Here is a 15,661-nt window from a genome sequence, read left to right as displayed (position 1 = left end):
TAAATTAAAATTCAATTTTGTTTTGCTTATTTAAGTTAAGAATACATGTGTTACCAATACATGTATTACTACATGTACACAGCGTTTCTTACGCAGGAAATTGGATTCAACCTAACGATGTCTGTTCGAGTTGCTTGAAATCCCTAAAAATTTTTGCACTTGAGATGAGATAAATATATATTCGATCGTAAAAAAGAGAGAGACGACAAAGAAATTAATTCAAAAAAGGCAGCAACACGAACAGGCCTAATAACGTAAAAAGCGTAAAGTAACTAGGTGGAAGCTGAGTTCACCCAAGGACTTTGATTCTGTCCATGGAGAAATTTTCCAAACTGAGAAGTCGCTATCTTTCTACATACTTACAGTTCATGATCAACGTAACGACCAATAAGCTCTAGTCGTTTCATTAATCATGAACTGCAAGAATGTAGAAAGTGGTGACTTCTCAGTTTGGAAAATTTCCCCATGGACAGAATTAAAGTCCTTGAGTGTTCCAGTAAAACGATATCATTGGTCGGCGCAAGTTACGCTTGCGCAAGTTACGCCCCATGTGACGGCACCCTTAGTGATGGTAATAATGTAAAGTTTGTTTTACAATAGAATAAACACAAGACCGTAGGCCTGTTCGTGTTGCTGCCCTTTTTGAATTAATTTCTTTGTCGTCTCTCTCTTTCTTACGATCGAATATTTATCTCATCTCGAGTGCAAAAATTTTTGGGGATTTCAAGCAACTCGAACAAACCTCGTAAAGCCCGTATCAGACCAGGCATTGAAAATTAAAGATTGAAGATTAAAGATTGAGCTTTGGCCAATCAAAATAAAAGGAATTAAAATTTCCTTGTTTTGATTGGTCAAATTTCAATCTTTAATCTTCAATCTCAATTTTCAATGCGTAGTCTGATACGTTAAGCCCGTATCAATAATCTTAAGCCCGTATCAGACTACGCATTGAAGATTGAGATTGAAGATTAAAGATTGAAATTTGACCAATCAAAACAAGGAAATTTTTACTCCTTTTATTTTGATTGGCCAAAGCTCAATCTTTAATCTTCAATTTTCAATTTTCAATGCATAGTCTGATATGGGCTTAAGAGTCGCGCCATCAGGCAATTTTGGCAAAATCCAGTGAGCAAGAAGTATATATACTCTTATCTCTTTCTTTTTTTAATCTAGGTTAAAGAAGTAAAAACGACAAATGCGATTAGTCAATTCCGATAGACTAATCAGCGATTAAGTTAATCGGCGTTAGTGCAAGTGGCCCTTAAGATTGGTTTATGCAGGCCGTAACCGCTAAAGGTTGGTTTATGCTGGCCGCAACCGCTAACTTATGCCGGAATCTGTAAGAAATTGGCTAATCATAGTTGATTATTCTCTTATAAGTCGATTATGATTGGTCAATTTCTTATAGATTCCGGCATAAGTAACGGTTACGGTCTGCATAAATCAACCTTTATTATAGGGTTTGTACCTTTGCGTGTGCGCTCTAATAGCCTATTGGCTTGCCAAACCCCGTGACCCGAATTATTGAACGTTATTGGCTCTCCAGGCCTCGTGACTGCATGTACGGCCCCGAATTGGGCGCTTGAGATAGTGTATCTGCCATCTGTCGGCAGACACGGCCAGCGTGTCGGAAGAAGGCGCGACTCTTCGTGATGGCGGTTTTCATTCGCACGTGCACGAGATTCGTTTTGAGTTATGTTGTAACCGTTGTAAGATCTCTCAATAAAGTGATTTGTACGAATACTTGTGTACATCCCTTCGCCGTGCAAGCGATTGATCGGTCACTGCGCTGCATTTTGCCGCGCGGCAAGCGTTTCCGCGTCTAGTGTGCAGCTCTTACGACGATGAGAAACAAAAAAATGGGGGTGAGTAAATGTTAATATAGAGAGAATTATTACATGTTTAATATAAAAACTATATTCTCTATACATAAATTAGTTAGGCGAATTTTAAATTTTAACATATACTTATTATATACATTTATTATTGTCGGCAACGGTCGTTGAGCCACGTTAGCTAGGCGCTACCGCCGCTGTCGTCATTGCCCCTGCTCCTTATACCCGTATTCATAGCCCTTAAAAAAATGAGGATTTCTTACTTCTGTCTGTCTTTGTTTTACATACGGTAAAACATAGTACGCGAGACAAAGACAGACAGGAACAAGGAATCCTCGTTTCTTGAATGATTATGAATACGGACGTCTCTTCCCACTACGCCCCTGGCCAACCCTAGCGCTACCTTACACCGTATAACCTTACAGTAGGGATGGGCGATTCCGTTCAAAAGTATCGATGCCTAAGAATCGATTTTTAAAAAACATCGATACCTAAGAATCGATTATTTTAAAAAAGAATCGAAAAATCAATGAAAAAAAATTATCAATAATAAAATCAATTAAATGTGAAATAAAAAGGATTTTTATTGAAAATAAATATATATTATAATTAAAAGAGGTTTTTATTGAATAATTGTACTGGACAATATATAAATATACATTATATAACCCTTTTTAAGAACTTTATAGTGTATACATCTATCTCATTTTTATGTACCATATTTTTTATATGCAATTGTAGTTTATTTATTATAATTTAGAACGCCTGATTGCCATTTCTATTTATAGAATCTGAAAAATAAATAAAAGATTATAATGCAAAAATTCTTAAAAATACAAAGTGCGTGTTTAAAAACTTAATCATATCATGCTTGTATTTTATTAAATTAAACTTTGATTAATAAAAAATATGAAATAATTGGCAACTTACCTGTTAAATATTTATATTGAACAGACTGTGTTATTATTAGAATATTTCAAATGCAGATGAAAATAAATGATTATTATTGTTAATCAATATTGCAGCCTATAACATTTTCACTTATTTTCATTCGCACAAGAAAAAAACTTGAATAAATGAAGGAAAAAGGAAAAAAACACAACCTTACTATCAAATATGTACATTTTGATTATGAAACCACCTTAAAGCAAGTGCAGTATATCATTCTCACATTCCATGGCAAGCTGATGATACCCATACCATAATATATCATAAAATTATATAAGTTAGATAAATAAATCATGTAATAAATCATGTAATAATGTATACATGTAAATTTTTTTAAAGTGAAAAGACGAAGGATTTATTATGTTAGTTAGAATATTAATAATAATACAAATAGTATTAAAAACCAAACAGATAAACAAAATTTGAATGCAAAATCATTTTAAAGCACATATAAATGTTGACTAAAACACACCAGTCTTCTAGAGTAAGTGAACTTAAAAATACTAGCATATTCAAGTGCCTACCAGTTAATCTGTTGCGATTATCGCGCTTGATGAGTCCTGCTTTTGAAAACAAACGTTCAGATGGAACGGACGTTGCGATTACTGACAATTGTTTTATAGCTAGTTTGCTAAGCGAGAGAAAAGTTGTTTCTACTCTCTTCCAGTACATAAATATGTCGTCTTTTCTCGAAATCCTTTTTAATTGTAGGTACTGCTCAAGTTCCAGATCCTTTGATATATTAGAATCTACATTAGAAATAGATTTTTGATCTACTTCTAAGGAGTCGTGGAAATCCCATATACTATCCGATATTTTTGTTTGAGGTTCAGGTATATGTTCAGGCGTCTCTGACTTAAAAGCTTTAAGCTTTGAGTTGATCCGTTTTATAGCAGGATAAACAGCTAATGGATCTTCGAAGTGGACTTTTTTAAATCGAGGATCTAATATAGTAGCCATTGCTAATATCGGAAAATGCTCAAAGTTTTTAAATCTGTCTGATATAGCAACTTGAATCTTTAATTTACATTTATTTCCAATTTCTGTTTGAGGATTGACGGCATCTATTTTTTTTTTTCATGCAGTGGACGATCGGTATAATGAAGCTGTAGGTAGGATACGAGTCCCCACTTATCTCTCTTATAACATCTCTTATAGGCTCCATTATTGGGAATACATCCTTCAGAATTTTTATTTCTTCTCTACTTAACACGTCAACAGGATTTGCACAGTCAGACATAGCTACATAAACATATTGTTCCAATTCCAAGTACCTTTCAATAGCGTCAACTTTTGTTGTCCATCGAGTGGGAACGTCTTGTATAAGGCTAAGCACAGTTCCTTCACTCTTTCCTGCTTTTAATTGTAATTCTCTAAGTTTATCTGATGCTGGGATACTTCTTTTGATAAGTGTCACTATAGATTTCATTTGATCAATGATACTAGTTAATTCTGGAAACTTAGTTAGTGCGTCGGGTAGAAGATGAGCAACAACATGAGCAATACAGACAATATGTTTATCTTTTCCAACTATTTCAGTGCAAGCTTTTTTAATAGCTGCTTCGCCATCCGATACTATAGCTGTAAGTTTTTCCGTTGTGATATTAAATTCTTCTAATAATTGTTGCAAAGATTGTTTGAGGTACTCAGCTGTATGCCTCTCGTGAAGTGGAAAGCATCCAAGACATCCACTTTTCATTTTAAAAGACTTCTGAAGGTAATGAATTGTTACTCCTAAATAGCTCTTATTAGAACAGTCTGTCCAGTTGTCACAGGTTAAACAATAACAATCTGCATCTTGAAGTTCTTTAACGAAACCTTGTTTCATAACGTCGTATCGGGATTCGAGTTTTTTTGTCATTGTTTTGTTCGAAGGAGGCTTGTAAAGGGGTGCCAAAACCTTGAGTAGTGTTAAAAAACCTTTATGTTCTACCGTAGAAATAGGAAGTAAATCCTTGCATATCATAAATAAAATTACATTTGTAATTTTATCTGACATAGAACCTTCTTCTTTGAAAGAATCTATATGTTTGAATGCTTCTTTTATTCCATAACTACCAGATGAATCAGCACATTGTTTCTTTGGTGGACTTAATGTTAGTTCGATATTGTCGACTTCTTGAAGTGGCCTTTTTACTGCTGCTTCCTTGATTTTGGTATTACTAGAATTGGTACTTTTTGGAGGCATTTGAAAAAATAATGGATGTTGTGTCTTCAGATGTTTCAGCATGTTTGTAGTGTTTCCACATGCTCTATATTCCTTTTTACAATATATACATTTATATACATCCTTATTCTTAACTTTTTCAACGTGGCTCCATATTGGGCTTGGTTGAATTTTACATTTTGACTTCTGCGAACTTGAACTGCAACTAGCTTGAGAAGCATCTATTAAATAAGAAATAATAAATTCATTAAAAATGATCAATAGTTAAGAAGTTTTGCTCCAAAGACTATGCATTATAAATATCTGAGGAATTTTTAATATTTATTTGCCATACGTACACGTGAGAAAAGTATTTAGTTAGATTAACCAAATATTTGGTGAAATATGGATCATCAAAATCATCTGGTTATAATTTCCAATATTCTAGTTGCATCCACCAAACTATCTGATAATAGATACCAAACTATCAAGCGTATGCTAATTACAACCAAATAATTTTGGCGATCCATATTTTACCAAATGCTTTTTTCAGTGTAATAATTACTTGAGATAAATGCAGTATACATAAACTGAAAAAAGGATTTGTTTGATGTTACCAAACATATATTTATACATTGCGAAATAAATATTTGGTAACTATAAAGAAATATTTAGTTTAGGTAAATATGAATTTTTAACTATAACTATATCATATTCACCTAAACCAAATATTTCTTTATGGTTACCAAATATTTATTTCGCAATATTTAAATATACGTTTGGTAACATCAAACAAATCCTTTTTTCAGTGTACCAACGCTAGAGATATCTATTTTCTCTTATTACTGGAAACAATATTTCGTTGAGTAGCCTTACTAGCACTTTCAATACCTTTTGACTCTATTTCTGTAAGACCTTCAGTACATTTTCCCTCCATATCAATATCAGGAATTTTGACTCGAGTATAATCCACATCATCCAGTGATCGATACATGTTTTCAATTACCTCATTCTCATCGATATGATAATTTTGGCAATACTGCAAGGCATATTCATCATTTCCTTCAATCAGACAATTTTAATCAAAATAGTAGGTTAATTTACAGTAACATATAAATATAATTTAATATTCAATTATACGTACTTTTAAATTTCAAATATTCTGAAATTTTTAAATCCGAAATACTAATTGGCTCATGACTGTTTATTTGAAAGTGTATCGTAAACCTTCTCGCATCCTCTTTTGGTGCTACATTTTTACAAATAAATTTTATTTAAAAAATGTAAATATTTATTATTGTAAGTTGTCAATTTCAACTATTAAATTTATTATTACGATAAGGAAGTATATCAAGAAAAAAACAAGCAAATAAATTGATTTTATGTTTCATACTTTGAATTAATGTAATTATATAAATCACTGAAAAGGGAATTCATTCTTAACTTACGGTCATCCTCATCCATGTGTAAGATGTGTTGGTCATCCATAATTAGACAAACTTCTGGAGAATTCTGAAATAGTGAATAATGCGTGTAATAAGTGAATAATAAAAAAGTGAATAATATTCATTTGAAAAAATATTATAGCATTATATTCATTAAAATTCAATTCTTTATCAATTAATATTAAAGAATATTGGCATATAAATTCTATCTACATAAATTTGTCCATTTGGAAAGATATTACATTTGAAGGTTATGTTACCTTTCTTAGCACCTTATTCATAAATAAAAATCAAATTATTATAATAATTAATGCTTACCTGGACATGAATTTTCGGGCACTGACTGCTGAGCACTTATGTCTTATGTCATGTATGCTAATAACCGCTAATAATTTCCATAATAGTTTCCTCAATCACATTGCGCAGATAGGCAGTTTCGTATTTCGTATATGCTATGTATTAAGCCTTGTGTCCACGATGCTAGAACTCGGCCCGAGATCTCGGTTCGAGAAACGTGTAACCAATAAAATTGCCGCTTTTCCGTAAAATCTGCAAGTTGATTGGTTACATATTTCTCGAATCGAGATCTCGGACCGAGTTCTAGCATCGTGGACACAAGGCTTTAAGCTTGGTTTACATTGGACTTAAACGTAACGTAAGGATTGAGAAGAGAGAAGAGGATTGGTCAATTTCGTTAGATCTGACAGATTTGACCAATCTTCTCCTCAATCCTTACGTTACGTTTACGTTTAAGTCCAATGTAAACCAAGCTTTAGAAAGACCAAAGACATAAAGACTAATGGTATATTCACACAAACTTGCATAAGCGCATAAGCATATGCATAAGGAAATTGATTGGTCCATTTCCTTATGCATATACTTATAGACCAATAAATTTCCTTATGCATATGTTTATGCGCTATGCAAATCCGTCTTGATAGGCCTTAAAAAAACCTCGATTCTTTGTCGATTTTTGGTTAGAAAATAATCGAGTTATCAAGAATCTATCCTTAAAATAATCGATAAAATAATCGATTCTGCAAAAAAAGAATCGAATAATTTTTGAAGAATCGAGAGGAATCGCCTATCCCTACCTTACAGTGTAAGTAGCTGACTTACCGGCTGCCCACTTCATCTGATGTCTGATCACTAATTCACGAAATGGATTTTTCTCCATTAATTTGGCACCCGTTCCCTGAAACCAGTCAAGATGGGGACGATTTAGTCATTAAACAAAATTTTCGGCTTTCAATGCTCAGAACGACAAAGACAATGACAATTGTCGTTCTAGCGGCCGATTGTGATGCAATCGACAAGCACAAAAATACCGCCCGAATGGCGAATAGCAGTAATAGCACGTGTAAGGCTTACTTACTAAAACGCCGTTATCTTTATCCTTGTGTAATGGTGGGCGCGCATTGAGCTGAATGTAGCTAAGTGGGGAAGTATTTCTTTCTCTTGGGCTGCGTTCAGATTCCTCACCCGGGTGCACCATGATGTTTTATCTTTGTTGTTTACCAAATGTTAAACAAGGATAGAATGATGTCTGGGTGCACCCTGGTGGGGAATCTGAACGCAGCCTTGCATTGAGACTATTGAGGGATGTCTTGTTCTCTGTCTCTTTCTATTAGTTCATGCATTCATGGCTGGCTTTTCCATTCTACATATACAATTTCTTTGCTTAAATATCTACATATGAGTGAGAATGTATACAGAAATAATCACGGTTCGTTCGTGTATGTATTCAAACGTGTTTGACCGTTACAAGAATTTTTTTCAGGGTTGCTGACGCAATCATTAGATATTGTGTTACTCACTGCTAGTTTTTTGATTCCTTTTATATTTCGAATATGGCCGTATCGTTCCTGTATTACACTAAGGGACAGATCCCTGGTGAAAGTATTGGAAAGATTTAGATACAGATTTCGGATAAAAATGCATTCAGGCGGATAGAAAAAAAAGAGAAAAAAAGAATATGAAATATAGTTACAGAAAGTTTTTTTTTTGGATTGTTATCGGATTATTTATTCCGATTAAAACTCCAGTTCGGTACGGATTAAGGATTGAAACGAGTCTCGGATTTGTTTGAATTGGATTGACGGATTGAGAAGGATTGAAACAATTATCAGAATAAGTTTTGAGTTCATTCAGATTGGACTTCTTGATTTAAATGGATTGAATGACTTTCGGATTCATTCGGATAGAATTTGAAATTGATGCACGGATTGAAAAGGGTTACAAATTGGAATCGGTTTAGAACGGGCACAGATTTTGGAACTGTTTGTAAAAATTTGTATTAAAATCCTATCCGAAACTTCCACCAAGGATACCAATTATTGATTAATTATATATTAATTATACGTTTTCAAGAACATTTCTCAATTATACATTGTGCGATATTTTGATTTAATAAAATTCATTTGAATTCGATAGAAACATTTAGTAATATTTCTATCCAATCATGACTTTAATATACAATCTCTTTAATAAATAACAAGGGACTAAAGTAACAATATAAACGGCTGAATTTGTTATAATTACTGTAACATTACCATTACTGACAAAAAAAAGTAACGATTGTTACCATAAAAAAATAACAAAGATGGTAACAGCATTACAAGTAATGCATTAATTTCAAACTTTGATTATTATTTACATAGATAACACGTAGTTTACATTGTATTATGCTGATCATTTATATTTTATGTGTAAAAACTCAAATTCTTGATCAGGAGTGAGGTGAATTACAGTTAGAAAAACACAATCGATCTGACGGATATTTATTTATCTAATCTACTTCATTTCTGCACTACCTATGGCAATTTAGACATTGTCAGAATTTATAGACGTTCAGTTATATTAGCGGAAACGGATATATTTTATTTTAGTTAATTAGTCAATTAATTGTACAAAATTATCGAATTAATTTACTCATTCGTTGCTGCTGCTGCTACTGCATTTCCTTTACAAATTCTGAAAATATAAATATTAAATAATAAGTATTATAAACGTAAACAAAATTTTATTTATTGGGCTACCATTTTATCTAATTTATAAACATGAGTTTAATAAAATATTTTTATATAATATAGATTTATTACTTCTATTAAGCTGGATCTTCTACTAGCGAAAATCAAATTTGTACCCAAAAAAATTAGTGCTATTTATGTGTTAATTTGTTATCCTCGCTGGATTTTTTTGCTCAAGTCGTTTAGCAACAATAAAAAAAGTGGGGGGGAGTGCAGCTTAATGGCAAGCCATACCTAAAAAAATATATACAGTAGCCCCTAGGCAAAAACAAGTACGTTAGAATTTCGTGCTAATTTATTGCTCTCATACAAGGTCAAAATAAATACAAAATATAAAATTGTTTCATAAATATCATTATGTGTGAAGCGCGCGGCCGTGCTATATCATCCGTCATCTGATCTCTAAATAATTTGGTGCTTGCATGTATTATATATTAAAATGATGGTCAGAAATCCTACTACTAAAATAAATGCGTTTCGGAATTTGTTGCTAATTATAACTTGTAAAGAAACTATTTTTTTATGTGCGCCGCACGCTTTCCACGCACAAAGTAATTATTTTCATCAAGTTACAGCTAGCAACAAATTCCGAATCGTATATTAAAATGATTGTTAGACATCCTACTATTAAAAGAATAGGTTTTTGAATTTGTTGCTAATTATAATTTGTAATTATAAATGTTACTACTTTTTCTCTTTTTTTTTATATAAATATGATTGCATAGTAACAATTGCAGTTCACGATATGAATTTTACTGTGAATATTACGCAAACGCTATTTGAAAATAATAAATGATAAATACATAAAGAAGCTATAAAAATAACAAATGCAGATCACAAGTTTACAAGATCATTCCACGAACGCATAACGTTTTCGTTTATTAATATGCATATGTTATAAATATCCATAATATATATTACTTGTTCTATAACCGTTCACGTTCTCATACGATTATTGCACGAACGATTTTATATTCTAACATATTCTTAATTCAATTTTCAAAGTTATTTACATAAGTTATTTACATTTTTTTAGATAACATTAAAAAAATTGTAATTAAGTTATTAAAAATTTTGTATTTTTATAAAATTTATAAAATTTTCTAAAATTTACTGCGCAATATATGAACTAATATGAGGATTAAATATGTAATTATCACTTAAAACCTTTTCTGTATTTTTGCAGTTATCATTTTTTTATTCATTTGTTATGTCGATAACTAATGGCAGTATAGTGGCCATCTTTATCTGTCGAGTGCCTAGTTTGCTTGATTTAAAGTCTATGATTTCGGCATAATTGTATTCCTCCATCATAAAAGAAAATTGGATTGTTTTTGGTATGTGTTTAAGTTGGACAGTATACTATTCTCTATCATTAGAAGCAGAATACGTTTCTATTAAAGTAAATTGTCCTGAAATTTAAAAATATATAAATTTAATTTTTTAAATATTATATGAAAACAGTAGTATAGAATATAATTAAAGCAATATAATTTTAAAAATATAATTAAAAACCCAATAAATTATTTAAATACATTGAGAACTATTTTATCAAAACTTTAGATTGATATGTTTTTGTAGAACATTTTTTTGAAGTAAAAAAAGAATTAACGCTAATTACATTTTAAACTTATAGCTTATAAACGAAATTTAAAGTGTTTATTAAATTTTAATTAAAGTTACTTTCATTAAATCTAGTCTTTAACAAAAAATTACATTACAAATTGAAACTTTGTGTCATGTACATGTATTAAGTTTTAAAATATTTTTAATAAGCAATAATAAATTGCAAATATAATAAAAGAATTTTAAAATATTGAATGACTTGAAAATTTATAATATATATTCCAAAAGCTGTAATAAATGTACATATCTATATCAAAAATTGTTGTACTCTAATCTATCACAATTCGGTTGAATACATCTATGAAATCCTTGAATCATAATATCTTTTCTTATTTTATTAATATTGTTTCCCAATAATCTTTCCAGTTCAACTTGAACTAATGGTAATGTTTTTAATCTCGCAAGCCAATCTTTTCCACATTTGGATATTTTCTTGAATAATGGATATTTCTGAAACAAATTTCTGCACAAAAAGCTAATTGATACCTCACAATGAATCAGAATACAATTATTTGGCAATGCTTTGCTTGAAAATATATCTTTCAAAATTATCGCACGAAGTCTATACGATGATTTTTTTTACCATGAGATACCATTTTGTTAATTAATTCAAAAAATTTAAAATTTGTTTTGCTATGTACAAGAAAATTAACAGTCTCTGTATCAAAATAAGCAACAATAAATAATTGTAAGATGCTATCAAATGCACAGGTGAAAGAATAATTATTTTTTCTAATTTTAACTGGTTTTAAAGATATGTTACTTCCATTTCTTATTATTGGTATCTTATGGCTATTAGCATGTAATCAAAATTCACTTTGTATATTATTTTTTTATAAATATTTTTCTTTATACAATGTTGTGGCAATCCGTGCATATCTGTTGCTGTCTGTATCTTTCTCCAACTGGTATAGAACATTCATCCAGAGCATGCACAAATTTTTTGCATACATAACATATATGTCCACTAGTCGGTTCATGTCCATTTTTATAAGTTGGACATTTTTTTAAATTTCTTTTTTCATTTTTTAAGTTACTTTTTTCTTCGAAAAATTTGTTACCATCATGAATTGAAATATTTTTTTTTTCTTTCTTAAATCAAGATCTTCAGTATTTTCAGTATTTGCGTGCGTTATTTTTAGTCAACTGCTCATGTAGTTTACATGCTTTATTACAAATTTATCTGTACGCATAGATGTTTATCCATTTAATATAATATTTTTTTATTATATTAAAGTCACTTTCCACTGAAGCATTGCTAGCTGATATTCTGCAATTATCTCGATATACGCAGAATCATAAAGGTGGCAATTTAATGTCTTTTATAATATAATCGTCTAATTTTGGTATAATATAATCATCTAATTTTGGTAAATAATGAGCATTTTTTGTCTCCCTCATTATCAGACAATAAAATTGTGACACTATTAGTATTTTGTGTCCAATCATTCCACTTATTAAAATTATTTTCTTTGTCTTTGTCTTCATCATTATAATTTTTTCTATTTTCAATAACATTTTTCTAATATTGTATGAAAAAATTTTTTATTTTTATTTTATATTCTTTACATACTGTTTTTTCATTTTCGGTTGTTATCTTTTGTTTCGCTTTAAGAAATAATTAGAATTTCTTTTAACATTTCAGCAGCAGCCTCAATATTTTGACATAAAATTAATTGTCCTATCATAGGCAAATAAAATTGTTTTTATGCGTGGACGTAAATCTTTTAAAAAGTTTGAATATTTTTTTATAAAGTGCGCTACATCGATACGATAGGCAGATAAATTACCTTTTTTACACTCGTTTGCATTCTTCAAGCGTTGAGAAATTGGTAAAACTTCGTACAGCTACTGTTAATAATGTACGTGAAAAATCGCATACAACTTTACGTGGTCGTGGTGCACCAGATCGTATCCATTCTATCAACCAAAACTGAATGGAATTCGTATTGTCTTTCAGACAACATCTGTGTTACTGGAAAAGGCCACTTTTTTTGGAATTTACTACGTAGTTGTATAAAAATATATGCCTTGTCTTTGAATTATTAGGTTTTTTAATCTTTTTTATAATACTTCCAGTTGCGCCAATATAAATACAAACTGTCTCATCTAATGTATAAGTTCTATATACATCCAACTGATACCTAGCCCAATAATGGATTTAAGCTAATATTGTGAATTACATTTTTTAGTGAACCTAACTGCATTATTTCCAATGCTTTTATAGGATTTTTATCGAAATAACTTTTTTCTCTAATATTATGTTTAGCGACTCGCAAAACATTTGCATCAAATAAATGCGGAGGTTTAAGTTTATCTTGATTTTCCATTAATTTATTTGTCATTTTGATTCTACATTTTATCACACTCTTTCCTTGTAATTCATTTATAACAGTTTGTTTTACTGGATTTTTTAAATACGTTTTCCACGACGTGTCTTTCCTTTTCTCCTTCAATAAATTTATATCTTACTTTAGTAATTAGTTCATTCGTGTTATTAATCTTGCATTTTATTAATGAGCCACATTTGCATAAGCATATTCTGATTCTCCATTGCTCATTAATTTATGATGTTTGAAATTAAATCCACATGGTAAGTTTGCACTTTCCCAAATTTTTTTAGTAAATGCTTGCTGCCACGTGCCGGGTTGCAATATTGTGCAATATTGACGCGTTGAAGGAGGTTGACCTTTTTCTCTTTGCCCGTATATTCTTTGAATTACCATGGCATTAAAATCAGCCTTTGTAACAGTAAATGATAATACACCATTGACACTATTTACATTGATATCAGAAATATTTAACGAAGAATTATTTATTGTCGAATCGTTTCTAGAAACAGTACAAATGTTCGATATCTTTTGAACATGATGTTCGACATTCATTGGCTGATGAGGGGATACAGAGGGACGATCAATTAACTTATCTTTTACGCTATATCTATTGCAAGAAACAAATGTATAAAGAAATTGGCGTTACCCGATTATCTAATTTTTTTGCTATTGTTATTCAAATAGCATTAATTTTCGAAATAATTTTCTAATTGTCCAATCACACGGTTTTTATAATTTATTAATACATTAATTAAAGTATACTTATCTATACTTGTCGGTCTTCTACGTGTAGGCATGATGGTAAATTCAAAAATGGTAGTCCTTGACACAATTTATAAAATAAATCAATCACGTACGAGACGCTTTAAGAAAACTAAAATAATAAACGCAAAAAAATTAAAACAAAAACGTCCGTACAATAAAACACATACGATAAAAAAATAAAATAATAAATAAAGAAAAAAAGAAATAAAGTAAAGAAAAAAAGAAAATAAACTAAAGTCTCTAAAGCACTCTGATAACGCTTCCACGAAAACCGTAAGTGAACACGAAGGACGTCTAACGTCTATGGTGGTCGCAAAAAAACTGATGGAATTGTCCTATCTATGTTGTAAGAATATAAGGTGAAGCATTACGTATAATGGCGACCGAATATGGGAATAGCTAATGAAATTGTAGCCCGAAATGCAGTGTCAAACAGCGCCGAATTTGAATGTATTATTAATTAAAATGTGAATAAGAATTAAACAAGTGTAAAATAAATACAATAAAAATTAATTTTAAATTTATTTAGATGAAAGATAAAATTACCGTCTTTTCTAGATGATAATATGACTTGAGCAAAATATAATTTAGAATATGAAAATAAAAAAAAAGGAAGAAATTGTAGAATACCATTTTGTTTGTGCAATGTTAAAAGCAATAAGAAACCACGTAAATTATTTAATTGCCGGTGATATTAAGGTAGCATTTATATGACTTATTAATGCAATTAAAAACTAACAATGATATTCTCAATGTAACTTAACATTTAATGTGATTTTAAGCTTACCTTATCAACACAACATTTTCTGCAATGCTTTGACATGAATCTAAAAGATGATTTTAAATAATCCATAATGCAAAAAAGTAAATAAAAAAGTTATATTAAGGGGTATATTAAAATGATCACAAATAAAATAATTTATTTTGTAAAGTTTTTTTATTAATTGTTAATGTTTTTTTATCATAAATTTTTTTATTTTTTTGGGGGGGATTTTTTCTTATGCACATTATTTTTTACGATATCTTTATTCATTTTTTTTTTTTTTTTTTTTTTTAGTTTTATATACGTTCGCGTATGTATCGAGCATGCGATTACAGCATTAGGAAAAATATAATTTATTTTCTGTAATATTATAGTGTTTAATTTGTCGAATATTCTATCTTCCTTGCTAAAGAAATTGCCATGAAATTTTAAAAATTCTTTTTCCATAAATTATGTTGTTTTTAAAAAATCTGTAGATGGATAAATGAGATTTTCTTTGGATAATGTTATTATCCAATCATTAGATACAGAAGGTAATTCTGATAAATCTTTTGTTGGAACTCCTAAATTAGTATAACGATTTCTAAATTTATGTGCTACATGGCCAGTTATGTACAACAATGTATTTTTTTCTATAATTTCTTGATCAAAGCTTGTTCAAAATTGTCGATTAATTATAACTCCTCATAACTAGGCTCATAATTACTTAAGTCGTGTGCTAAAATAAGGAATAATTAATAATTAATAAATTAGATCTTTATTCAGCTCTGA

The 15,661-nt window shown here is 30.2% G+C and overlaps 2 protein-coding genes across 2 annotated transcripts; both read right to left on the bottom strand.

The window, feature by feature from the left end:
• Positions 1–2,939: 2,939 nt before the first annotated feature.
• Positions 2,940–6,847, bottom strand: LOC105194409 (E3 SUMO-protein ligase ZBED1). Its single transcript, XM_039452596.1, is given in 6 exon segments — positions 2,940–3,802; positions 3,804–5,171; positions 5,821–5,991; positions 6,074–6,178; positions 6,378–6,441; positions 6,693–6,847. Coding segments are annotated over 5 exon segments (2,307 nt in total). The 5' UTR covers positions 6,418–6,441; positions 6,693–6,847; the 3' UTR covers positions 2,940–3,179.
• Positions 6,752–8,301, bottom strand: LOC120358399. Its single transcript, XM_039452595.1, has 3 exons — positions 7,750–8,301; positions 7,494–7,569; positions 6,752–6,923 (listed from the first exon to the last, which is right to left on the bottom strand). The coding sequence occupies exons 1-3, from the start codon at positions 7,867–7,869 to the stop codon at positions 6,784–6,786; spliced, it is 336 nt and encodes a 111-aa protein (XP_039308529.1). The 5' UTR covers positions 7,870–8,301; the 3' UTR covers positions 6,752–6,783.
• Between the last annotated feature and the right edge of the window lie 7,360 nt (positions 8,302–15,661).

Source organism: Solenopsis invicta, chromosome 8 (genome assembly GCF_016802725.1).
Source record: "Solenopsis invicta isolate M01_SB chromosome 8, UNIL_Sinv_3.0, whole genome shotgun sequence".
In the NCBI taxonomy this organism is placed as follows: domain Eukaryota; kingdom Metazoa; phylum Arthropoda; class Insecta; order Hymenoptera; family Formicidae; genus Solenopsis; species Solenopsis invicta.
This window is presented reverse-complemented; position numbering and strand designations above follow the sequence as displayed.

Coding starts and splice junctions, on each gene's coding strand:
- LOC120358399 (XM_039452595.1), bottom strand. CDS start 7,869: ATGGTGCACCCGGGTGAGGAATCTGAACGCAGCCCAAGAGAAAGAAAT. Junction 7,570..7,749: donor ATAAAGATAACGGCGTTTTA/GTAAGTAAGCCT, acceptor GACTGGTTTCAG/GGAACGGGTGCCAAATTAAT. Junction 6,924..7,493: donor TCAGATGAAGTGGGCAGCCG/GTAAGTCAGCTA, acceptor ATCAACTTGCAG/ATTTTACGGAAAAGCGGCAA.